The sequence below is a fragment of the Anopheles marshallii genome, chromosome 2, assembly GCF_943734725.1.
Source record: "Anopheles marshallii chromosome 2, idAnoMarsDA_429_01, whole genome shotgun sequence".
Lineage (NCBI taxonomy): Eukaryota > Metazoa > Arthropoda > Insecta > Diptera > Culicidae > Anopheles > Anopheles marshallii.
This window is the reverse complement of record NC_071326.1, coordinates 77,711,759-77,738,422: the sequence shown is the minus strand read 5'-3', so window position 1 is coordinate 77,738,422 and position 26,664 is coordinate 77,711,759. Positions and strand designations below refer to the sequence as shown.

General features: G+C 42.1%; 1 protein-coding gene across 1 annotated transcript in view; it reads right to left on the bottom strand.

Annotated features, from left to right (window-relative positions):
- Positions 1 to 403: 403 nt before the first annotated feature.
- The window catches only part of LOC128706686 (protein kinase C, brain isozyme-like), a 59,527-nt gene continuing 33,266 nt past the window's right edge, over positions 404 to 26,664 (bottom strand). The window contains exons 5-13 of the mRNA XM_053801625.1: positions 9,535 to 9,663; positions 2,856 to 3,009; positions 2,557 to 2,785; positions 2,177 to 2,482; positions 1,983 to 2,074; positions 1,322 to 1,523; positions 1,031 to 1,219; positions 631 to 771; positions 404 to 556 (exon numbers count right to left, since the gene is read on the bottom strand). Of these exons, the coding sequence (XP_053657600.1) occupies positions 404 to 556; positions 631 to 771; positions 1,031 to 1,219; positions 1,322 to 1,523; positions 1,983 to 2,074; positions 2,177 to 2,482; positions 2,557 to 2,785; positions 2,856 to 3,009; positions 9,535 to 9,663 (1,595 nt within the window). The remainder of the gene's footprint in view (positions 557 to 630; positions 772 to 1,030; positions 1,220 to 1,321; positions 1,524 to 1,982; positions 2,075 to 2,176; positions 2,483 to 2,556; positions 2,786 to 2,855; positions 3,010 to 9,534; positions 9,664 to 26,664) is intronic.

Here is a 26,664-nt window from a genome sequence, read left to right as displayed (position 1 = left end):
AACAACATAACAGGAAAAAATATCCCACGCGCGAAGGGAAGACGATAGAGATTTGGGAGTGAGAGAGCGTATGGCAATTGAAACTTTCCACAAGATATCCCCTTTTTTCTTTTTTGCTGCCAATATTTGCGACGAATTGCGATGGAGTGGTAGAAAATACTGGCAAACATAAACTCAAACGCAACAACTCCTCTTGCGATATAAAAAAAATCACAACTCTACTACTTACAACATGACAATCTCTTTGGATGAGCGCGAAATAACAACAGATAATGGGGAAACACTAAAATTATCAATTATTTTAACAAATTAAAACATTCTACCAAAACAAAAACAATACACACAACAAAATGGCAAGCTTGAGCATGTGCCATCAACGGGGATTGCTGAATTTCCGCGCAACTTAGACGTACTGCACAAACTCCGGGTTGAGATACGAGAAGCCGTTAAACTCCGTCTGGTCCAGATTCATCATGAACAGCTTATCGGTCGGTGTCAGATCCGTCTTCTCGGACGTAAACTGGCGATCGAAGTTCGACACATCCTTGCGATGTTTCTGTATAACAGAGAAAAAAATAGTTACAACAACAGTCTTCAGCAGTGTATGTATTTGTTAAGTAGTTTGCTTACAATCTTTGGCTTGAACGGTGGTTGCACCTCGCGATTTTCAATCTTTTCCCAATCGATCCGACGGAAGAATGCATGCGCACGAACGTCCTCTTCACCACGTGCACCACAGCCCAAGCGTTTCTGTGGGTTCTTGGTGAGTAGCTACAAAACGCAAACATTAAACAGAATTATTAGCGAAATTGTTATTGTTGAAGTTAATTTAGATCCGCTTTTTATGTAGGTTTGGTGTTAAAAGTAAGAGTTTGATTTATAATTGCATACTTTCCGGGGTATAATAAACAATAAAGGTAAACAGAATGTCCTCGAGAAGCAGCAACATTCTTAACCGCTCGTAAATTCGAAACGACTTGCTGTTATTACGGCACGGACATAGTTAACCATACTTTTCAACAAAACTTACCCCCTTGCAAACATCTTTGGCCTCCTTGCTCAAGCTCTTCGGGTACGAAACGTTATGATCCGTGATGGCCGCGAACAGTTCCTCCTCATCCTCACCGTCGAACGGTGGTTGACCGACGAGCATCTCGTACAGCAGCACTCCGTAGGCCCACCAGTCAACCGATTTGCCGTACGGTTGGTATAGAATGATCTAAAGCCACCATTTCACCGGGGCACGAACGCGAAAACGAAACATTAAACACAAAACTCCCCGACATTATAGATATAATTAGCGGCTAACGGTGCGACCTACCTCCGGCGCAATGTAGTCCGGCGTGCCGCAGAACGTTTTCGTCGTCTTATCGCCCATGATGCCCTCCTTGCACATGCCGAAATCCGCAATCTTAATGTGACCGTCCATGTCCAGCAGCACGTTATCCAGCTTCAGATCGCGATACACGATGCCGCGTGCGTGCAAGTAGAACAATCCGATGGCAATCTCCGATGCGTAGAACCTGTGCGTGTTAAGGAGAGGCAAGTGCGTAAGAGGATGCTTTGACAAAGGGAACAAGGTGTAACAAAGAAGAAAAGACCAGGCCGAGAACGGAAAGTAAACCGACGCCAATCCGCTAATACAACTTCACTCAATTAACTGCTGAACGAATCGATCGCCCATCCGTATTTGTGTCCGGCGAAGCCGATGACCTCATTCTAACAGCTTCGTAACGGGAGCAGAAAGCGTACCCCGGTGACGGAATGCGTTAACTGAATTACCGAAACGGTAATTAGTCGCTACAAACATGACTTTTGCTTCCCAATTTCTCTCGCACGTGCACGGGCAAACCATTCGCGATTAACGCACATTTGGCTATCGCATTCTTCTGCGTCATTGCTGACTAACGATGCCGGTAATAATATCATTTCCTCACGAATATATAGCCCGGTACAGGTGAATGAGCACGAGGACTACTTACACAGCAACTGGCTCCTTGAACTTGCCGCACTGCTGAATCTGGAACATGAGATCACCACCGTTGACGTATTCCATGACGAAGTACAAACGATCCTGCAATGGAAGAGAAATATTAATTGTAATGGAGAACCTTAATAACGGGTAGTTAGGCTCTCGGTGGTCAGTTATTGCATACATTTAGGCACTTTGGCTTACCATGGTTTGGAAACAGGAATGTAACTGCACCAAGAATGGTGGCTTACTCGACAATGCCAGCACGCGCTTCTCCACCATCGTGCACTCAACATCATCGTCCTGGATGATGATGTCCTTTTTCAGTATCTTGATCGCGTACAGCTCATCCGTACCCTTGCGCTCGGCCAGCATTACCTTACCGAACGAACCTTTGCCGAGTACCATCAGGAAGTTGAAGTCGGTCGCCCGAATGACGTCCTTCTTCGTCATGTTATGCGGCACATCCTTGTCACCCATCATTGGAATCTTCTTCGTGATGGATGTTTTCTGTAGCACAAGTTGGAGATAAAGATCAGCACTTCTGCTCTAGTTGCGCGATCCACCACGATCCACTCTCTTACCCTCATTTGGCTCTTGAGCTGCACGAGATCGGCACCCTCCTCCGGCACCGGTACGTTGTAGTACTCGCCTTCCTCCTGCGTGAGCAGTTTGAACCATCCGTCGACCGGGTTCTTGAGGATTTCCGAGATGCCAAACGAAAGTGATCCCATGAAATCGTTCCGCGAGGTACGATCCCAATCCCACACCTCGATCAGCAGCCGACGATCCTTATCTTCCGGCTTGAGATCACTGTTCCGAACCACAAAACCCACTGGTCAGAGACAATTGTTTGCACCGGTACCGCACTCATAATACTCACAATGTAAGCGTTTCGTTCCACACCGGGTTCAGCGAGGCGCGAATGGTTTTGGTTTTCTTCTTCACATTGTCCGCGTCCGGGATCAGTTTGATCTTGACGTACGGATCGCTGGAACCGTTGGGATCCATCGGAATAAGGTTACGGCCCTGTTTCACTGGAAACGAAAGACATAAAAGGAATAAAGTACTTTGGAATTAAAACAATACGTACATCAACGGAAGGATGTCATAGTGTTTAAGATAAGGTGGGAGCTGTTTTAAGCTGTGTGCATTATGAGCCTTCGTGGTCATTTACTAGATTGATATTAAAAATTATTGTTTGATTCAATTAATTCATGGCACAAGAAAACATAGCCAAAATCATCGATTTTAATTTTATTTACATGAAAATATCTAAAAATGTGTTGTACGAAAAATTATTCTACTTAGGTAATGATAATTCATTTATTCGATATCATGATTCAGTTAATGAATTTCTCTTAAAAATAATGCCTGTTTATTGTTTACATAATTTCGTCTGTTCACCCAATTAGTTAACAATCAAAACAATTAAAATTAATTCACGTCGCCCTAAATTGTTGCCCAATTTAAAGATTTGGTCCAAACCCGCTTTAAACGCCTACATGTATGCAACCAGCACCAGCACGTGGAAAGCGATTTCTAATATTTGACACAACCCATTGAGACAAATTTCGTTAAATACCCTTACGGTTTACTGCCAGTTTACTGGGAAAATTAGCAGTCCTTAATTTACCCTTTCGAGCAGATTCGACATGATTACATTTGGTATTTGAGGCCCTTTATTTACCGTTTAATTGAACGCTAAATTAAGGGCAAATCTTTCACTGAGCATGCACAACGGGTAGAGTAAGTGTTGTCAAATGATTTAAAACCGTTTTAAAAGCATGAAAAGCATCAAAACACTGTGTTGTTTGCATGCATTCTCGGACGCCATCATACTGCCTCCACAACACACAGGAGCGAATGATACAGCCTAAAGAAGCGAGCTACTGGAATGGGCAAATTAACAGCGCAACTGTCTCACTCTGAAGCTTGTGTTGTGTTGTTTAATGTTATTTAGTTTTTCATTTGCAAATGTATTTGAAACAATGATGACTAAAATAATCCCTCCAAAGTTGAGCAATAAAAGCATATTTTACGGCTTACTGGCGTTAAATTACATTCGAAGCGGCCTTGGGGATTGTGTAAGCCTTGTGGACGACAACCACAGGCATATGGGTTGCATCCTATCCATGCCAACCCAGTTATTGTTTCAAGCTATTCATTAGCGTGCTCATGGAGATGGTTCATCGTTTCATCTTTTCCATTGTGCTCATGATTAAAGCTCACCCGCCCTACATTACCAACCCGGCCAACCGGTATGTAACGGTGTGTGTGTGTGTGTGTGTAAAGAGCGATGTTTGTTTCGTGTCTCCGAAACGACGTTCTAATGATGCAACATTATGCTTGCCGTAGTTATTGCTAAACCTCAACTGTTTCGGCCCGAAAGCCCCTGTGGTGTCGTTTTTTCGCTCCTTTTGCTTGAATATTTCGATTTTTTTGCAGCACAAAAATACACCAACAGTGGTGAAGAGCTGGCTGGAAGGATTTTTTTTTTTGCGTGTTTTTCTCCAACAGATGGGTTGAGCATCTCTTGCAGCATACACGTAGGCCCAACAGTACCACACAATCAGTCGTTCCATACACTTCAAAACCTTTCCCTTAGGCAGCAAGAATAATAAAAAAAAAATGAACAGAGAACCATTTTTGTCGCTGGCATAATGTTTCTCTCTATCGTGGTTTCTTTGTTTCGTTGTATCACTCCGCCTCGTTGCAGGCTCCACTGTAATCATAATTGAAAACGACGTGCAAGAGCTTTTCGGTGTTACATGGCTCTCGGTGCTTTTATTTCGCTGTGCAGCGCATGCCTTCTACACACACACACACACGGCCATCGTCGAAAGCTGTTGGTGCTGCAATCAACAGTTGATACGATTGCTGGGGATTACTGCGTACCGCTGTGTTAAAGCACACTGGGAACAAATTTCAACCGAACCACCTCAACTGAAGCAGAACAGGCAACAAATCTATGAAGTACTGGGCGTCTCCATTACAGTAGGAATGGTGGGGGAAATGGATTATCTACATTAAATCACATTTTTACTTAATATTTCACTTTAAAAAACCAAAAACATTAACCTATTCTGATAAAAATAATGTTGAAAAATTAATAATTTATTTTATTCAAATAAGAAAAGTTGCGTCGCTGTAGCGAGAGAACCAAAATATTGTATCCCAAATAACTTTCCCGTCCACTTTACTTCCACTACAACGAACTGAACGACGGCCCGTCCTTTAAAAAGGATCACCATCCCATTGTGCTCAAAATGGAATCACTCCACAAGTGCTCTACTAGAGGTACCACGTTCAAGCAGTTTCGGATGCAAATCAACGGAACCAGCGCGACACACCTGAGCTGTCAGAGCGGCGAACAATAGTGGATGCTCTGCCCGCAACAGAAACCGTGATAAGAACAATTTACGAAATGCGCCCAGCCCAGCAAAACAAACGCCCTGCGAATAAAGAATAAAGCCGTCCCAGGGTTGTCATTCCCACACCGTTCCCGGGTGCGGGAGTGGTATGGATCTGTCCGATCATTTTATCAGCCTCTTCAAAAAGGCGTCTCCACAGCGCCTTCGGCAGATAGCATCAGTTTCTTAACCACAAACCGGCTGCAGCTGGTGAAATAGGGCACCAAAACAACGGCAAGAACCCAACACACCCAGGTAAGGATGTGTCTCCGTTAACGGTTGGTTGCTTTCCCGTTTTTATTTCCTCCCCCGGTTCTGAGTGAGATCTTTATGCGGTTTTGTCGGGTTCGTTTGTTATCGCGTGATGATTTGTACTGCGGTGTAATTTAGGTGCCGAGGTGTTGAGCCGTCCAACTAACCGTACACTATTGTTGTCTCGGTTTCGGTTCTTTTTTTATTTCAAGCATATTTCTGGGTGGTTGTACCGAAGGTGATCATAAAAAAGAAAACACATTTCTTTGCTATGTTTTCTTTCCCACACTATGGACAATGCTTTTCCACCCCCAGGTCGCTCTTGGGCTTGATTCACAAAAGGTGTCGGAGCGGTGCAGTCATGAAAATGAATGTGAGTTTTGGGACGAGCGTACGGGCCAACATTGCGCCAGGACAAAGTTGAAACGGGCATAATGTGGGGTAAGTTTGTTTTGCCAACACCTACAAACACTAGGCAATAACAATTGCGTACGGTTAGGCACCATAAACAGATGCGGTAGTTCAGATGCGGCTGGAGTTCAGCCATGGATCAGTCAACAGGAAAACTATCGGAAGTTGTGTTTAAAATCCTAATTTTTTTTAGTTCCATGAAATCGACCAGGTCATGTTTCTAGAAAATTCATGATTATATACATTGGTTGCTGTTCCCCGATCCACTATAACAGTATATTACGAGGGATTCCTTGTACTTTATATTTACATTTTTCTGTCAATTGTTTGGTTCAATAGAATGTAAATAATTTAATTTTTCACTTTAATGTACACTATTGAATGTTTTGAACTATGTCAGACTACGAAGCATTGAAGAGTTTAAACGTTATTATTACAGTCGTCTGTAGTTCCACTCACATATGCCTCTGAGACATGGACATTGTCCAAAGTTGACGAAACCCTCTTAGCCGCGATCGAGAAGAAGATGCTCAGAAAGGCTTTTGGACCCTCTATGTGTATGGAAGCATGATAGAGGAGCCGCTACAATGACGAGCTCACTGTCATATAGCGTATGAGATTCATCAAGCTCTAGTGGGTTGGTCACGTCATGAGAATGACACCGGACAACCTAGCCCAGCAAAGTCATTTTAGGTTGTCCACATGAATAGTGGAGGCGTAGCAGGCTCAAATTGAGATGGAATGATGGCGTTTATGCGTCCACCAGAAAGGTCGACATTATGGGTTGGCTGACAAGTTTTAGAACTTCTGCAGCAGGCCGTAAGCGATACTAGCGCGTCATATAAATGTCCATAATCCCATCGTGCGTATTTCCTTCGTAACTGGGATGATGATCAGGGTTGTATAAAAAGCATTATATTTAACATTATCAAATGATTTAATATAATTTATCTAATTTTACACTTTAACCTTAATAACCAAATTAGATATGTTTACATTTACAGTTTTAAAGGCATTTTTGTTTTGTTTTTATTTCTTATTAGTATTGCAGCTTCTCTCCGTATTTTCACCTTGGTTTATTATACATCAAAGTTATAAAAGCTTCAATTTATCCCCTTTCAAAGGTATTAGAAAAGACCTTCCAGTTTCATCCGCTGACAAATGCGCTCAATTCCATTTCCCTGATCGATTCATTTGTGCTAATACGCTCTTGTAGCTGTTGCCGACCCTACACAAACACACATCCACCTCGTGTCCTGTTGCTATCACTCGAAATTATCGTATTACATTTGATGCACTATCCATCACACTGACCCGTGTGGCGTAGGGACCGTCAGGGTAACGGATGGCAAAATAAAAGCAATCCCCGAAGCGAAAAAGGTCCTCCGTTCATCGCATTCCCCCACAGACCGTGAGTTAAATCGATTCAATAACACGAAACTTGTTCTCCCAGATCGAATTAATCCTTTCTGCAATTGAAACAGCACCACCATTGAAACTGAACCGCATCCGGATGCTGAATCGTTCTGTTCTCCACCTTTTTTTTTAAAAAAGGATGCTGAATTATAGCGTTCTCTTTTCTCGCATTACTTTATCCTTTTCATCGCTGTGAAGAAAATCCAACGTCCCTTTTCATTTTGTTCTTTTGTTTTTTCGCTCTGCTAAAAGAAACCGTAATCCAATGCTGGGCTTCTGATGGGTGCCTCAGAAACGGAGCAGCACTTGAATTGCTTCTACTTCCGGCACGTTAAAATTGTTATCCAGCTTGAAGTTGATGTTTCTTAAACCACATCGCTTCCCTCATAGCTTACGCCGCGTTGCTACCCAACTGGTACGCACTCAGCATACCATTAACCGATTCAGCTATGTTTATTTTCTTCAAACGACCTTTTGTTTGCACCGTTCTTTCCATCGCATATTCAAATACATAAAACACACACACACACACGCTGGGACTGTAAAAGGTGAGGCTTATTTTCCACGCATCAGTGCCCGCACGATCGAAATGCTCGTTGTTTTCTAATATGCCCGCCCGTAAAAGGTTGTTATGGGTGATGTGCGTGAATTTTGGCATAATAAATATACAACCTCGTTTCAGTAAGTGGAGTGGTGTGGATAGGATACGTTTTGGTAAAAAAAAAGGATCATTCTTTACCGGACAGAACAATTTTCTTAGATGAGGAAGGTAATTCCAGAAAGCACTTCTGATTGATAATATGTTAACAGTATTTCTTGTCGTCTGAGAGCTCCATATCCGGTAAAGACTAAAAGTCGTTCCATTAGATCTAGATGGATAATATAAGTTTTTTAAACAGAGCATAATAAAAAAGTTAAAAAATCAAAACTCCACTTTAAGGAGCGTAATGATAACGAGTTAGTAGGATGGATATCTGCTCGGCTAGATGGGATGAGAGATTTTGTATATTTGATCAACTCACAAGCGATCAATTTAACTAACAGCTCTGGTAACAAACGAAGTCACATTACTGCAATCGTTTGTTTGTGCAATCTTTGATGAAATCCGTCAAAAATCCTCGATGAGTTCAAGAGCAACAAGACAACATGCACCACGATAAGGACGAAATTCTTCAATTCAAAACTAATATGTTCCTCAATGCCTTGACACTGGAGTAAAACAAAATATTACTGAGTTCATGCAAATAGAAACCTTGCGATTGGAGCCTTGGCATAGTAAAACCAATACAAGAGTAGTGTGATGTTGAATACTATTTAGAATATATTAATCCTAATACTACATGATAGCTGGATGCTATCAGACACGATTCTACAACGGAATAACAACCACTGATCAGATCTTCAGACTGCGAAGGCTGAGATGGCGGATCAACAACTTCACTCCTACCATCATTTCATCAATCGCAATGTTGCATACGATTGCGTAGCCAGGTTAAGGCTATGAGGCGCAATGAGCTCTTTTGGAATTCTGTTCAAGCTTACCAGACGTATAAAAAAGACACTGTTCAACGTCAAGTGTCATATGAATTCAAATAAAATGCCAAGTAAATCGAAATCCCTTAGGGCCCTTTTCTATCAGCAAAAGCCTATACTACGCAGATAAATATTCTCCCAACCTTGGTTTAAAAGTCACCTGCTTAAGCTCAAAGTCAACACAAAAGTATTGTCAGGTATTCCGGTCAATTTGTAGCTTGAGGAAGCGTCTGAGATATTACCCCTTAACTAAAGTTGACGACATCCAACAAACAGCTGCGGCTTATCTACTGACTATGGTTGAAGGTCATGTAGATAGAATGATACCGAACAACCTAACATCGTGAAGTCTTTCTAAGTCAACATGGACAGACACAAACTAAGATGGAGTTATGCCGTTCAAGCGTTCGTCAGGAAGATCGATCGTGACGCTAATGGTCTACAGTGGCACTCGACCGATTGATACAGCAAACGCAAGACCGTAAAAAAAGTAGCGAGACAAGTAAGTAGTATATCGATTTGTAAAAAAAGACTTACCTTCAATGTTGAGCTTGCCAGCCGAGTACGTGATCGTCAGCTGTATACGCCCTCGACGCTCGGTATGATCACATCCGCAGAGGTTCGGTACGCTTTCCTCGCACCGTTTGTGTACGTTCATATCACATGCTGCGCCGCAAAGCGAGTCGACCAATCAACCAGTGCCCGACGGGATTAACAGCCGATGCAAACGTATGAAAAAAAAGGCAATTAGCAATGTGATCCTGATGCAAGGCTTCCGTTTTAGAGAGTATGAACGAAATGAGTAAATGTGTTTTGACCTAATTTAATTATTGTTTTGTATTATTTCTTGTCGACAGTACTGTTTTGTTTAATGAATCAATTTTAAGACAGATTAGTTTGAGATGACATGAATCTTTTCTAAACAGAATGATGTAGATAGTGAAGTTTGAAACACAGAGAAAATAGCAGAAAGTAGACGGTGATAGAAGATACACGTGACACAATTGTGATAGTTCTCTGGAAAGTAGTGTGTATGTGTGTGTGATTTTTTAAAAGCTTCTTAATGAAACCTATTTTATAGATTTAATATTTCACACCAAAAAAAAAACACAAAAGAGATCAAGATGAAACACAAACTTAACATTGTGCTTGATGGTGACATTTAAGACAACTGTTTAGTATTGGTTTGATGAAGCTTTAGTGTCGTAGCAGTTATTTGTTTACAGCAGAGGTGCTAGTTTACATCCGGTGCCGATGAATCCCGAACCCAGATGTTGTTAATTATGTTTAGTATTTCCTTTATGTGTTTAGTACAGAAGAAGCTTTTACATCTATCGAAAGGGGAGTGCATGGGATTAGTAGAAAACAAAAGAACAGCTATATCCATACGTGCGCCCACAAGGGTTGATAGAGATAGATCTATTTGTATTTCTGCCACAGGAAAGTAACACAAGTGATAGAGAAGACACTTATTGGCATACGAGCAGGATTTTTTGGAGTTAGTTTGTTGACAGTGATTTCTGTAACGGATTGTGTTACTTCAGGAGACAACTAGTTAAGCACATCGTGAAAGATTCAATTCGACAAAGTAGATTGGGAAGAGGAGTACTAGACGTTAGAAGGAGCTAGGATATTGTGCAAGAGCTTACAGGTAGACAACTAGAGACGGTGTACATAGTGATAAATTGTTTTACAGGACGATCTAAAAGTAATTATTGCATGGAAATTTACGACCCAATCACACACTCACGCAGGCACGCATTCACGAGCAAGTCCATCTAAACACAGACTCCATTCCCTTGAGTGACAGGTACGTACAATAAAGTGCTTATGTATAACAAATTGCATAGCTTTAGGCGTTTTGTAATTGTGCATTGGCATCGCTCTATTTGCAATTGGTTTAAATACGAAAACAAACGCCTACAGTTATGCAAATTTCATTCGCTACAATAATGCTGATCGCACCAGTTCATCATACGCCAAACCGTACCATAAGCACATCATCATCTTCGGAATCTGCTGTTGAACCGTGCAATCATCCACCGGCTGTGTTTTAGCACTGTTGTTATAAAACCGAGATACTGCTTTGTTCTACAGCACGGGAACATATAAAATGCATCCCACGTCGGGTGGTTCCAATCGAATGAAAATCCATCAAACCGGTAATGCACCGCCGGGTACGATAAAGTTCTCCAGAGCCTTCGCTCGCACTTCTAGCAGCGCGCCCAGAACACCATGCTCCAAAAAGGAAAATGCAACCAGCCCAGAACTTAAGTGTTGTCTTGTTCGTCTCTCTTTCTCCATCTGTTGTAACCTTCTGGTGGAACTTATCGCTTTAAAAGTACGATTTTTACGACCCCAACCAGTGACTCCACACGTTCGGGCTATGAAACGTCACCTTTTGTCTTCCCACTCTCTCCATTGTCACAAAACGAAACGCGATGGTAATTTAAGAAGAATGAGTACCAACAAAAAAAAAGTGACACCCACAGTCGTTAAAACGAAGGTGAGCCTTTCTCGGGGACTGTGCGCGCCGCTTCTGGTGGCAGCTACCGGGGCGCTTCCGTTTAATGCCATCCCGAACCGTTATACGATCGCGACCGAAGCATTCTGAACAGGATGACACTGGGAGAGTGAGAGCAAAAAATAAACACTACTTTAGCCCGAGCTTTGAGTTTCAATTTCAGTCTCCGCACCCGCTTTTTGCGTTGTTTCGGTGGGAGTCATCATCTTCACGGGCGTGAAGTCCAGAGTGGCCTACCATTACTGGAAAATTTAATTATCTTCACCGCCGGTCGCTTCCTTTCGCACACCTAACCGGCCGTATTGTAGTGCGGAAGGGAAATTCTGCCCGAATGCCTTTGCCCAGCCAACTCGTACCTAAATGAGATGAAACATTCACGCACACCAGATAGAGCGAGAGGGAGAAAAAAACATATCCTGTGTGTAAAAGTCCCAATTTGCAAGAAAGTGTTCATTTGCTGAATAGAACTGCTACATGGGCTGGCTACTTTCAACTTCGATGTCTTGATGGTGATAGTAACGCCAACGTTTGGGCTACAAATTTCACCCAATTTCCCGTTTTTTTTTGCCCCTATTCCCCTGGCACAAGGTTCTTTCACTGGTTTCATTTGTGGGCACACCGGAAACTGTCACGAACGAATGACAGCTAGTTGAGGGGAAACTTTACAAGCATAATGTGAGAGCATAAGAAAAGAAACACGCTCCACCGACAAAGATAGGGAAGGTTTGGGTAAGAAACTTTCCTGGTTTGAAAAATATTCTTTGAAAAATGGACCACGGTACCCGGTATCATGAGACGAAGAGTGTCTCATTTCATGCAGGAAAAGCACGAAAGAGGACTAAACATGATATTACATTCCATTTTTAACGTACTCCGGGTCATGGACCTCACTAATGGACCAATGTTCTGTGAACGATGTAATACTATTTTGTACAAAAAAGTACGTACTAATAACGTTTAATACAGTTTAAATTGCATTGAAAAATTGATTAGAACATTTCATTCCCCTAAAGCACTGTAAAAAAAACATTTATTCCTTGCAAATTGCATAACTTTAGGCGTTTTGCAATAATTTTACCATAATTTATCCAATTTTGTGCGGTAAAATTATGTCCATCCTCACAGTCAACTGTGTCAACTGGTAATGGGACTCAAAAACACGAACAAAAGCAATATTATCATCTCATTACCCCAAAAAGGTCGAGAAAAAACAACCGCCTTTCGGCGCGCTTCCATCTCAAAATTGGATGATAATGTGTTTGTCCTTCGTGTTATACCGTCGGGGGTGCTATAACGCTAAGGGGTGCCCGGAAGGGGAAAGAAATTATTTATCTTGCCACTCATTTCGCTGCCATTTGCATTCGAAAACTAATGACTTTCAATTGGAATTGAACATTTGGGGATGGAGTTGGTCGCGTTCTTAGCATCTTCCTTTTTCGATCTCAGTTTTTATTTGTTTCGTACAATTTTCGCTCGCTATGGAGCGAGGACATAAAGAAGCGTTAGCAGTTTACTGCATAGTACCCTTCATCTCAAGGTGCGCCTAATCCCACTCGAATGCGATTGCAGCGTTGGAATCCCGAGGAGCGGAGTGCGCTATTATCGTTGGCATTTTAACGACTTGGCGTCAACTCGGATGGATTTTTCGTTTAGTTTTCCCGCCCCTCAAGACCCACTACTAACCCCGCTGCTTACAACGGCGGGATTTTCCGTACGATCGAGCAGCATGTACTTGCCCTGCCTGCCGGCAACGAACAGTGCAATGAAATGTAATCACACTGATTACAGTGTTGCACAGCGCGAAACGGACGAGAGAATGGAACAAAACCCCACCAGAAAAAAAAAAGGCAAACTGCATCGGAACCGAGGTCGGTGGGCAAAATGCGCGCGCTGCGTTGTGTAAATTTGCCGGAAGTACGAAGGATGAGGATTGCTCTCCTAACCTGCAGAAGCCCCGGAAATCCTTCTTCACAGGCAGAAAATCATCCCGGCCAAAGGATACGGGTTTGGGGTTGGGAAGAATTTTGCACTTCGAATGAGGGAAAAATAAGAGCAAATACAGCACAAGAAGAGGAAAAAAAACAAGCCCTCCCTGGACCCATTGTGAGCATCAACGAGTCCAATTATTACCATCGTTATGGCAAAAGTTACGGCATTTCGATTCCCCAGTTTCGGGGAATGGCTTGAAGCGTTATGTTACTTCGTGCCATTTGCTGTGCTGCGTGTGCATTTGGTACGTGTTGCCGTTTTGTGGTGCACAGTTTGCTTTCCTGTGGGAAGGTAATGGTTTACGTTAGGCGATAGTATCTCCCCCACAGCGCTTTGTACACTTCCCTAAGCCCGCCGAGATCAAGACATTCGAAAATTGGAGCACGTATGCGGTTTGAATTTACAAGCGACATACTTTTTGGGGGCAGAAATAAAAGTTGAAAATCTTATGCTTCTTCAGTTCACTTTTACAGTGTTTCACACATCTAGCGCAGGAGTAATATTTCCTTCTAAAAATGGTTAATAATATTTCTTGTTTCCGATCGTCATCCAGTCTTCAAATTGGACACAAAGTCCCATAAAATAAAGCTTTTTCAAAACATTTTGTTCAAAATAAAATTCCTCTAGCGCAGCGTCACGTTTTTGTCCATCACTGTATGACATTTAAGATGCATGCCCCTAAACACACAATGCATAGCTTTAGTGTGCGATAAAATGCCAAATACGATACGCCATTACAGCATTTTCTTTCTCCCCGCCTGCCTGGAAAATGGTTTTCCCGTACCGCTCGGGTATGTAAATTTCCGTTCTTCCTGTGAAAACATCGCAACACAAACACACTAGCGATTGTGGACGTTGTAGAAATGTCCTCGCTCTATAACAAACCTTAACAAAAACAAGGACCCATTTTAGGGTTGTGAGATGTTTGGCTACTGCTGCCGAAATATGATTTTATCACACTTGTAAACAAGGCTACTAGAACGCCTAATTCGATGATAATGTTCCTCCGTTATTGGATAATGCTACCGACTCACTGGAATCACTGAACAGTCCTTAAAAAAAAAATCCCACTCAACAACTAAAGTGCTTGGAACTCGTACATCAGCGGCCATTTTGGAACACTTGCAAAACACCCAGATAAAACACCCGCTCCAATCATCAGCAGCAGCAGTAGAAAACAGCATCGGGATTTGTTTTTGTGATGCTATGCTATCCACATTGTGCTAGGAAAGTTTTGTGCACCACTTGAACGCATTTAAATAAACTCCCGTCGCCAGTTGTGCGTAATGGGAATTTCGCCGTTTTATATTCCGATCTCTTTGTTTGTGTGTATGTGTTTTTTGTTTTGCGTGCTGTGGGGTATCGATAGTGGTTTGTAGTAATCGGTTTACAACAGTTTCTTGCAGAAATATTTTACTTTGCTTCTTTACTGGCTTCAAAATGTTTCAGCACAAGGTTTAATGTTGAATATTCTCAAACATTTTTAATATTCACTGTGGAACGCCAGTTACTTGAGAACCTTCTTTAGCTGGGTGTTGGTTTAACCTTGGCACCCGGAAACTTCAGTTCCAAAACCAATTTGACTTTTGAGAATGATGCAATATTTTTAAGAGATCATATTAAAGTTAACAATATTATTATAATACTTATACTACAAGATTCCTACAAACTTTGCATCATTCATCATTTAAAAAATGACTTAACTCGTTGCATACAACGATTCACTAATATGGACCACAATAGGACTTCGTTAATAAAGTTCCCCGGTTAACTGAACAAGGTTCACAGTACCACAGTGTTGTATGGGCAATTAATTTTGGAGAAGAAATATGATGTGTTTTATGTCCTCAACTCAAATCCTTTTGACTACGTTTGCATTTTAAAACTAATATAGGTAAAATTATTTTAACATTGCTTACATTTTGTAAAATAAATATTTTTTCTATTTATATTTATTATTTTTGAGTTGAAAATACCAAGCCAGGGAAAAGTTTAACTCATTTACCCTTAAATAACTCTTAAGTTTAGGGATAATTTAATGGCAATTTAGCAGTGTGAGTTACAGGAAAATCAACAATTTTTCAAAATTTTCTAGTAAAATGCAAAAAAATTAGTAACTTATGGTACATACTGAATATTTTTATAGTTTTTCAAAGTATTACTATGCAAATCAGTCAGAGTTTTATGTTAACAACACTCTAAGTTACGTCTGGTTGCGTGAAATTCCAAACATATCCGTGCTCAAATTTGACAAGTACATTTTGACATTTGCTCCCGTCCGATTGAAATGGCTCATTCTGAAGCCACTTAGGTTATTTTGTTGGTTTGTTAGGTTATTGTCTTTTATTATTACTATCATTACACAATTTAAATCGAGTATAAAATATAAGAGAAGAGAGCAATTTCTTTATTTTACTTGCGTAACATTTGAATGAAATACTTTTTTTTTAAATTAATCTGATATAAGTTACAATACTTCAACATGTTTAGAAGGGGTCATTTTAGGACACAAGGATAGTCCGATCACCGTTTCATCAAGCCGTGAATAATCGACGATTTGTCATCATTATACCAATATACACTATTATATATTGTCGTTTATCTGTGTTGTCCGCTAATCCGGCCATAGACAAGTCGCAAAAATAGATGTTCTTCTGTCGTTTTCCAAATCCAAATCTCCTATTAAATAATGCCAAATAAGACTAAATTGCTCTTCAAGGTTTTACACTAATTTTAAGTGCTTCAAAATATTCTCCCGATATCTAATGCGGCTGTATTTTTCTATTAGCAAAAAAAAACACACAAACTAAACATACAATTGAAAGGTGCTAAGAATGATCGCTACAAACCAATCTAATGTGGGCCATCCGCTCGCATGAATATCTACAGCTGCCCTCAGTAAAACCGCTAACGAGCTCCAACGGCTCCACTTGCCTGTTTGCGCTTGCCTGCAATATTTGTCGAGCTGTTGTTCTTGTTGCTGTATTGCTGGTTGGTTGGCACACACTGGTTACCAGCAGTTCGCACTTCCGTCACGTGCAAACGAACGTACCACCCACTCGAACCACGGTTGGCATTGATGACAGTTGTTTGTCGATAAATAAAAGCGCCTTCTATTAGCGTAGCGCCAAACCGGCTACGCTAATCGTTCGCACCACCCATCCCGATGGCTACAGAGTGAGGGTGCACCGAGACCGCTGATAGTGTCTCCAGCTATTGAACTGCCGGCGGGAAGATGTATTCAACAACCTCTTCGGCAATTGTTGCCGGGTCCCTGCCGTACCTGTCCCTGTGTACCTGCCGTGCGACCTGTCAAAACGGAACACCATCAACGCGGTTCTGCGCGGTTATGAAATACGCTCCCGAGACACAAAACCCTTTGGCAAGCCCGGTCTGTGGGCAAATTTAACGGTTCAGTTGCCCTAAACGAGGAAACAGGGTACCCCCAAGAACATAGAGTGGAACAGAGAGAGAGAGAGAGAGAGAGAGAGAGAGAGAGAGAGAGAGAGAGAGAGAGGGATCGAGTAGTAAAGAGCCTACTACCGAGTGCTGCGGTTACGCCTTTACTGCTGGTAGTCAATAAGCGTTCCAAATTTGATGGACATAGGATACGGCCCGTAGACGGCTGTCGGCAGCAGACGACGCAACACGCGCGCCATGTAGATGCGCGAGCGCCATCCACTGAAGCGCCGGCTCGGAAATTGTTTAAATTAAACTGATCAATTTCAATCAAGCCCGCTCCAACTTTTCAGGGTTGCGCTGCTGTACACGGTCTGCCTCCATACACGTTTCGCACGCCAACAAACACAAACCCGAAAGCTGCCGGATTTAGAACCGTGCTGGGTTGAGCTGGCCCTTGCTTGTTGGGGCACCAAACGGTATTGAAACATTTCGGGACTTCTCCTAACCGAGTGCGGCACGAGACAAAACTTCAACCACCGAGTGGATTGCCGAGCTTTGCATAAAATCTTCCACTCCCGATGAAGGATTTGCACACATTTGTACAGAAACGGCACAGAATATTAAGCTGTTCTCGGCTCTACGGTACGGCCCGTACAAATTGGTCCCATCTTGCCTAAACCCATCTTGGATCTCCATTTGGAATGGTTACAACCTTCTTTTTTGTTGCAGAAAGATGGTACATTTATCGACTGCCGTGCCGTCACCAAATATTCCCGTTTTGTTTGGCCATCGTTATAAACTGGAATGGCTTTGCCGCAAGATTTATCCCCAAAAGGCTGGATCGTGTATGTGTCCCGAATTTCTCCAACTTCCTTTTACCGTGCACACTGATGGAGTTATATTTTCTGTCTGTTTGTGTCCTTTACGGCGTCCAAAAGCAAACAAACTCATCGGGCGCTTCGTGATGGGAGCTGACTTCACATTTCCATTTTGGGGCGTTTCATAATTCTACGTCCGTCGGTCTAGTTTCTCTTCACGACGAAACACTGTGCTGCGGGCACACTTTTCATGTGGCAAAAGTTTGATTGAAAGATTATCGTTTCTATGATTACGTTATCTGAGGACCCTCAGATCTTCATTCTCGGCCTATCATCTGTCATATGCAAAATTGAGTGTCTAAAACAATTCTTAAAATTCTAACATTTAATTTAAACGCATTTCTATTCTCAACTCATCTTTTTGCATTGATTGTGCACTGTAAAAAATTGTTGATCTAACTAACTCATCTTCGAAAATATCTTACGTCTCACAACAACAATATCAAATTAGAACATTTGGGAAGCATTTGAACTCTCAATTCAATTATTTTTATTGATTCTAAACTGTAACTAATTGTTGTTATGTTCAATTGTTCAAAAAAAAAAAAACTGACAATTTCACAACACATCTTTATCATCATCAACATAAACATCAAATTAAAACATCGATATGAAAAGCATGATTTAAAATTCATTTATTTTAATTTATTCTCTTCTGTAACAAACCGCTTTTCTATCTAACTCCGCATAAAAATATTTGACGTCTCACAACAACAACAAAAAACTCCCTGCTAAGCAAAAACTTTTCTCATTTTCAATTCCGTAAAAAAATGCCATGACAATTCACAATCACCAACCGACACAAAAAAAAATACTTTACCGAAAGCTGTTCAACCGAAGCCCCGTTCGGTGCTTCACATCTGACGAAGGTGAGAACATTTAACACAACTGCTGACCCACGCCCCGCAAAGTCCAACCGACCCGAAACAAAAGCAAAAAGCGCTACAACAAAAGGGCTTGTAGCAACACTTGAGACAATGGCAGGGCTCCGCTAACGTTCATAAATCATAGACCCAGTGGAACGCACTCTACCTCAAACGTCCAGAGCAAAATCACGTTTTTCTTCCATGAACTACCGGGCGTCTCCATGGATGAGGAGGTGAGTTTTAGTGGAATTACAGAATCCCGCCGAAGGAAGAGAACGCGACCAAAAATACAATCTTACCACCTTCACAAACAGTGCGTTCCGCGGGGTACTCAAAGGTACTGCCGGTGCCCGGGAAAAATTATTTCATGTCATTTCTGCAATCCATTCCCTCAATCATGGCGCATCCCTGCCTCGCCAGCCCTTCTTTACGCGGCGTTATGATAACATTCGCACGGCTGTCGTCACCGGTGCCATCTATCATTTCGGTAGAACCGTGGGAAAGTACCCATTCCCCCCGTCGCGAAACCTTCATTTGCCCATTTTCCCCAAAAGTTCCAACCGTCACATGTTGCGACGCCACGTTCGGGTTGTTCGCTCTCTAAGCAGCGGAACGAAACGGAAGCAAATTTGTCAATCCGGCGTGCGGCTTCGTGGCCCCCTTTTTCGGGGTCTTACAGATGTCTTCCCGAAACGAATACTTCCGACCGACGAGCATTGGTGCGATGGCACACAACCATCCTTGCCTGCCGCTGCTCGTGTCTCCCTCCCGAAGGATTTGCTCCACTCGAAACCCGGTGGCGCTCGTGACTCGATTGAGCTTGCTCGCTTCGCCAGCGAGTTAATACACAGTGATTTATGATCGTTCACATGCTTCCGGTGAACGTGTGGCCAATTCCGACACCCGGGAAAGGAGATACCAAATGGAGGCGCATGGTCGCTGGTACACAAACGGAAAAGAGCACAGATCCTGGAAGGATCGGCTCGTTGCACAGCGTAAAATGAGGAAACATATTTCACCACGCACGAACCCTTGCGGGCGTGTGCAAAAAGTCGTAACGGTGTAGAAAATAATCTCCCTCCCCATCGAAAAAATCCCCATCGACAAATTTAAAGCTCCATTTTACCTTTTTTAAGGACAACATCGGATGCGTTGCGGAGTGTCGGTCGGATCCAATAAATTTCCCACGCACCTTGCAGCACGTGCCTTCATACGGTACGGTTATTTGCATAATCATTCGGTACGGTTTATGCACCCTTTCGGCAAAGTTTGGTTGCGTAGGTAGACGACCCTCCAATATTCACCAAATGTCATCGCTAAAAATGTCAAAGTACCACCTGAGCGCGAGACGTTCTTGTTGGGTCGCAGTAAAGATCTTCGTAAAACCCTTCGGCTCGAAAGTTTGCGCTCTCGGTACAGAAGATTCCTTTTCTTTTTTCTGCGAAGATTTTAAATGTTTTATGATGATTTGGAGAAGTTGCTAATAGGAACGAGAAAATTCCAGGCCAATAAACTCTTGTACAAGGTGTACCGAATCGCCCGTTTAATACTCAATTTATGTTCTATTCTAGGTTTGCATCTACTGTGCTGCTAGTACGCATTCCTTGCTCTGTACCATCTATTCTAAAACAGGTGTGTGTGTGCAAATAAACGAAGGAGTTTCATCACATTCCACAGTGGGTACGAAAATGCATGTGAGTGTATTGACCGGCTAATGGTACATCCCAAACACCCAAACACACCATCCCTGGGTGCGGGGGTTTTGTGATATCTGTGCAAGCTTTTACAGAGAAACATCCATATCACGTACGTAAGCAGACATTTCGAGTGCGGGTGCGCTTGTGGAAGTACATACGTAGAAGGATGGCCGTGTGCAAGGGACAGTCGAATGTTTTTTAACCCACCCAACTCGGCAACTCTGTCTTAATACAGGTAACTAACAAGCTTACAGCTTTGTCACACAAGTTGCATAACTTTAGGCGCAACTGTCTTCACCCGAGTGATCCCGCTCGCCTAAAGGTATGCAATGCACATGACAAAATAGAGCAATTTGTTTTCAATTATGCCAGCACCGGTTTGTTGTTAGCTACCGTAATCAAATTTGTCGCCTGGGAAGTTAATTCCTCTTGTGTGTGTGTGTGTTGTTTAGAGTGTGAAACAACTTGCTGTGTTTCGTGAAGTTGTGTTAGGGGATGTTTGGTATACATATTCAGTGTGCTGTTAATACACCCTATTCCGATGGACTGTTCCGAAGAAATTTAGCTAATGAGTTCTGCAAAACGATAGTCTCTGATGGTGTGTGAATCGAAAACTGAAGAAACACTAGTTTGCACCCAGTATAAAAAAATTAATTCGAAACCAAAAGGAAATGGGTTAAAGTGCCCTGCATACCGAATGAAAGTCAAATCAAATGGTTGAAAACAATAAAACAAACCCTGCACCAACCGATTATTGTGCCCAGAGCACAACGTGTAATGGTGGATAGCACGCAAACGAGACTATATGTCTACCATCCGTGTCAAGAGTAGTGGAACTATTTCATACTATTTTGCCCTGGTTTCTGTTTCTGTTTCGGTCACGAGCAGCAAAGTGAAGGTGTCGAGTGTAGAGTAAACTAAAACTGAACAAAATACAACTCAAACACGGCATGACTGTACGGTACGCGCTATTCTATTCTAGTTAAGATGGAACGGACCAGTACGGACCCGGTCAGACATCGGTAGTACCTTGACACTTTAAACCCTGATGCGCAATCCCGTGCAGCATCGAACCGCAGTGATCGCAAAAGGTTGGTGTTATGAAAGTGTATCCTTGCCATTTGTGCGGATTTTGTGCCTAGAGAAAAGTAGAGAAAACGGGTAGAAGAGAGAGAGAGAGAGAGATGGTGGAAAGAAAGTAGAGAAAAAAATGGAGCAGGTGCGCAAGAAGTGAGGGGTGTGTTTTACACTGTTGCGTTTTTTTTTTATTTCTGCTTTGCTTGCGGAAAACATTAATTGCGTTTATTCAGTTAAGTTCCGTTCTGTTGCTGCTCTTTTCCGTAACAAAAATTACGGGTATAAGATTTGCCGGCGTGGTAAAAGAAATTGACGTAATAAATTGCAACAATTATTCATTGTGCTAAACTTATAAGATGAAACAAAACAGGGTAAAGAGGCGGCGACTGCAGAAATCGGCTGAGTTAAGCTGTAAAATTTCGTTTGAAACAAAATGCCAACAGAAGTCGAAGAAACATAACAGTTGCATACGGATGCTTTGGTTATACACAACTAAATGGCATATTTTTTTAAATATTATTTATGCTTTTCCGCTTAAGTTTAACGACCTCTATTTCCGTTGCAGCAGAAATAGATGCTGGTGTGAATAATTGTGTCTAAACGAGTTGTTTAAGATATCATTAAAGCCACTCACTCTCGCAAACAAACGCTCTCAGAAGAACTATTCATTGCAACACATTCACTCCTTCAACAATACTAGTAATAATTCTTTTCACTTTGATAATATTTCGAACTTCAAATTAAATGTAAAAAAGTGAACCTAAATTTTAAAACAAAATAATTGTAAAATTAAATAAATCAAGAATTTATATCAGTCGATCCTGTTGCTACAAATTCTTTGTTCGCATCCGTTATAGGATTACATCGTTTGTTGATAAGCTGTAGCTGCATGCTGAAGCTGATTGATCACTCTGGTCCTCTCTCAATCCCGTAACGATGACGGTACAATACATTGACTTTTATTTCAGCAGGATCGCTTGCCTGCACTATCGCCCGAACCATCCATGCTGCAGATAATCCACAGCTCAAATACATCGCGAAAAAGGATGGAGAAATGGTATGCAACATCTAACTCAACCTGCCTGAGTTAAAAGCATTTCTATCGTAAGCTCCATCCCTCCAGATACCAAGTTAACCCTCCTCCTTTCGGGATGGATAGAAGCAATTGAAGATCGAAATAAATATAAAAGAAGTCATCCGAAGCGACCTTCTGCACACAGTCTAAGCTCACATTAGTGGCATCGAAAGCTTTACGGATTGTTCTGTCACCTGTCAGGCCCGGGTTGACACTGTTGACATCTCTACACCCCACAAGCCCCCCCTCTCTCTCTGACAGCAGCAATCCAAATCGGGACACACGCCATCACCATCACCGATTTCCCGCTCTTGGCCATTTGCAGTCGGGGAAAAGTTTTCTCCGGTTTCAATTTCGTCGTAATTTGAGTCATTGTTGCTGAGTTTAGTTTTTTCCGGGGGTTTTTTTTTTCTTCCCATCCGTTGCGTCACAGAACTTTGGATGAAAGTCCAGGTTGCACTGGAAGGAAAGTTCTTTATCTTTAGCGAACTGATACCTAACAGAAAGAAACAATACCAAAATGGTGATGGAATGCTGAACGAAATAGTCTCTGGAAATGTGTTTTTACTATAAAACCCAAACAGCTTCGTGACCTTGGTGTTGTTGAAGCCATAAAGTAGACGTAACAAACTAACGGTCCACAAACTGTCAAAGGTTCCGGAGGAGTCCGATTATCGAACATGAACCTTTCACCTTTCACAACACTCTCCCATTGCCATTTTCTTCTGGTGTTTCTACGATTTGACCTTCAGCAAAGTGCCCCCGGAAGCTAATCAGCTTGAAAGTTCTGCTGGTCTCTGTTGCGTAACGTATTCGAGGGTGGCAGCTGGGTTACCTAATTTCTTGCTTCTGTTCCACTTTTTTTTCCATGTATCGCTACCATTATGTTTGTTCTTTTCCAAACCCCAAACCGTCTCCCACTCGAGCAAAGATTCTTTGCTAGTTTTTTTTTTGGTTAGCTATCCATATCAGTTAACGTATGTTTCCTTTTATTTTTTTCAGTACCATGTCACATTCTTCCTACTTCAGCAGTCGATCACGACAACGTGATTACAAGCAAAACTACACGCATCACTGAGGGAACACACACACACATATGGTTTTGCGGTGTCTCACGTTGTGCGGCACTGCTACAAAACGTGCTCAAACTTCCAAACTATTGCCGATGACGCAGATCTACGACACACGACAGCTGTAACGAGGCTCGAAAATGAGAACGGCAAACATCAACCAAAACCGATGAGCTTATCGAAGATGTTACACTTCTTTAACGCTTCTTATCGAACGCCCAAACCGTGTCGGAGTAGGAAGAAGCGCACAAACAGTGACGGAAAGGGCAGAACGAGTTCTTATCTTTCTTTCCGTTGCTACGAAACCGTCGCTCCACTAATGACTCACGGCCGATAAGATCGTGGCTGTTGACATTAATATATTGACTCAAATTTGGCAAATAGCACGAAACGGTCAATAAGTGAGTAGGGTATAGGGCGGAAGGTTTAATTCCGTAAATGGCTTCTTTTAAAATTCTAGCTTTTGAAAGCAAAAAAATGACATTGGAATCGACATTTTCAGGCGCTCGCTATAAGCACATTATTTTGGCAGTAAAATAAAATCGCCTAAAGGTATGCATTCCGCACTCCAAATGATCTTTTCGACGGCTTTTCTTTAATCGGATTTTGAATTCATAATTGACCGGGACATCTTTAAACGCATTAAATTTAACCAATCGTGCAAGAAAATTTGATACAACCATTGTACAACATTTATTTTAATTGAGATAAAATTCAAACCTCCAAACAGAAGCCATTTGTGGAGAAATGGGGATGGGGGTCCCCACCATTTAATCAAGTGACAAATGATCAAATATCTCAAGAAACGATCCACAACCGTGCTGCACAACCACCAAGCAACATCATTCATCTCATCGTGTCGGCGGGCTGTGCTGATTTACATTTCCACCGGAACCATTCCGCACCGTGTTGTTTACACAACCCCGACCCGGAACACGGGTTACGGGTAAATCATGGCCACAGCCATAGACGCCATTAATTAGCGATCCCGGTCCGGGCGTCGAGCAAAGCGACGTAAGTCGCACGCAGTCATGCTACGGTCGTGTCCAAGCAGACGACACTTGGTCGCATCTGTACACCGGCGCACCGGGAAACAAACTCTCCTAGCCTTCGATACCACCGATTTTCACCACCGATGGTAATCGGTAAACATTTTGTTTAACATCGTTTTGAACATCTTTTCATACATCATTGACTCTTGTTGCTGGCAGTGTGAGAGATCACAAGGCGTGAACGTGGTCCTAGAATACTGTCGCCCTTATTTAGTTTACCTAGTGAAGGAGCATACCTATCTAAATCCATTGGCATTTGGACGTTTCTTTCTTTTTCTCTCTATTTTCCTGTTTGTACCTTCTTTTCCGCTTTCCTACTGAACGGTTCCGACGATACAGATATATCAGAAATAGTTGGTCGGAGGGTACGAGTGTTACCACTCAATAGGTAACAGCGTGTTTACAGCAGATTGTAAATACCTTTTTGCACGATGGTATTTAGAGTCGGCGTTCTCTTTTTTTTTTTTTTGTGCAATACCCCGGCCAATGACTGGGCACGCTGTGATGCGTAAACATACTCGCTCACACTCTGGCGCACAGAGAAGTATCGGAAGCGAGGAAAAATTTCATCCCGGTGACAGATGGTCACACCGCATAACTTACACCGGTCTGTCGGCCACGAGTTCAAAGAAGACCAACGTGGCGATCGTTCATGATGTGGGTCGTCTTCTATCGTCTGCAAATCGCCATATTTACCTCATCCCCAGATGACACCTTCTCTTCCCGCTGACCTGTCAGCTGTCGGAAATGGATGACCGAGCGTCTAGATAAACATTGCGTACGGGAAAACTGCAGAGATGGTACCTTAACCCTGTCACGCGGACACGCGGTGCGTTTTCTGAGATGAGATCCGAACTTATTTTATTTTTCTTGAAGCCATGGGAGTCTTGAGGACCAGCGATGATTCTTTTGAGGTGTGCAAATGAATATGAGCGTAATGAAAAATTGCTTCAAACCATTGGTTGGATCTTATCGTTCGAAGACGGGGCATCGATCGATTTTGAACGAAATGCTTTCCACATCCGATACCGACCATTCATCCCCGAGCCGCCCAAACTATTGTTTGCAACCACCACAACCATTCACCTTAATATGCTTCAGACGTTAACATACTGCAAAGCCGGAATCAAATTTCGCCTTGTTTTCGCCTTAAACTTGGCCTCCACAAAATGGATTTTAGATTAAGCTGTTCCCAGCGGTGAACGGTGGACCGGAAGTGAAAACTTTATCACCAGCAGTCGTCTTTCTCGCGAGGCGTTTCGTTCGTGCCCTTGAAGTGTTTCTTCTACCGCCTGACCGTGCACGAGTCCATTTTTTTATGTTACTCAGTCGCCGTATGTCTTATCAACAGGCATCGTGTTTGAAATGGAAATCAATAATGTGTGATATGTTTGTATAGCTTTCATTCGATGCTTTCCATCTGCTTATGTAAGTTGATAACATACTGTAGAAATATTCCCCATTGTAAACAGTTCGATTTGATTCTTCAAAATGTCGACTTTTGGACGATAAAATTAAAAAAAAAACAATTGTAAAATGTTAATTTAAATTATATCAATACAAACGAACTCAACTAATAGACAACTAAACAAACAAATAATTATCTCACTGTAATGTGAAGAGAAACCCTGTAGTACAAAAAACAATCATTCACACTTTCCACGTTCACACATTGCTCACTTCTTGTCAAAACATTTAAGAGTTTTAATTTAATTACTAAAATTGCTACTACCTACAAAGCATGTAGAGTAAACCGCAAACTCTACTTACGAAAGAACCGTTTTGAAGATATAACATTTAATTAATAGAAAAGAAGGAAGAAGAAGTCGAAAAATAGAAATAACAAGAAGAAGAAAATGGCATGCAAAACAGTTTACTATCTTATCGATTGAGATACCCAATCGTTGAAATGTTCGGAAAAAAAGCGCCAACTAGAGAAAACGAACGACAAAGAAACACACGACGCATAAAGCAGAAGATGACAGATTGCAAGAAGTGAAATATAGAACACGAACCAAGTTTCTCCGTTTGCTAAAC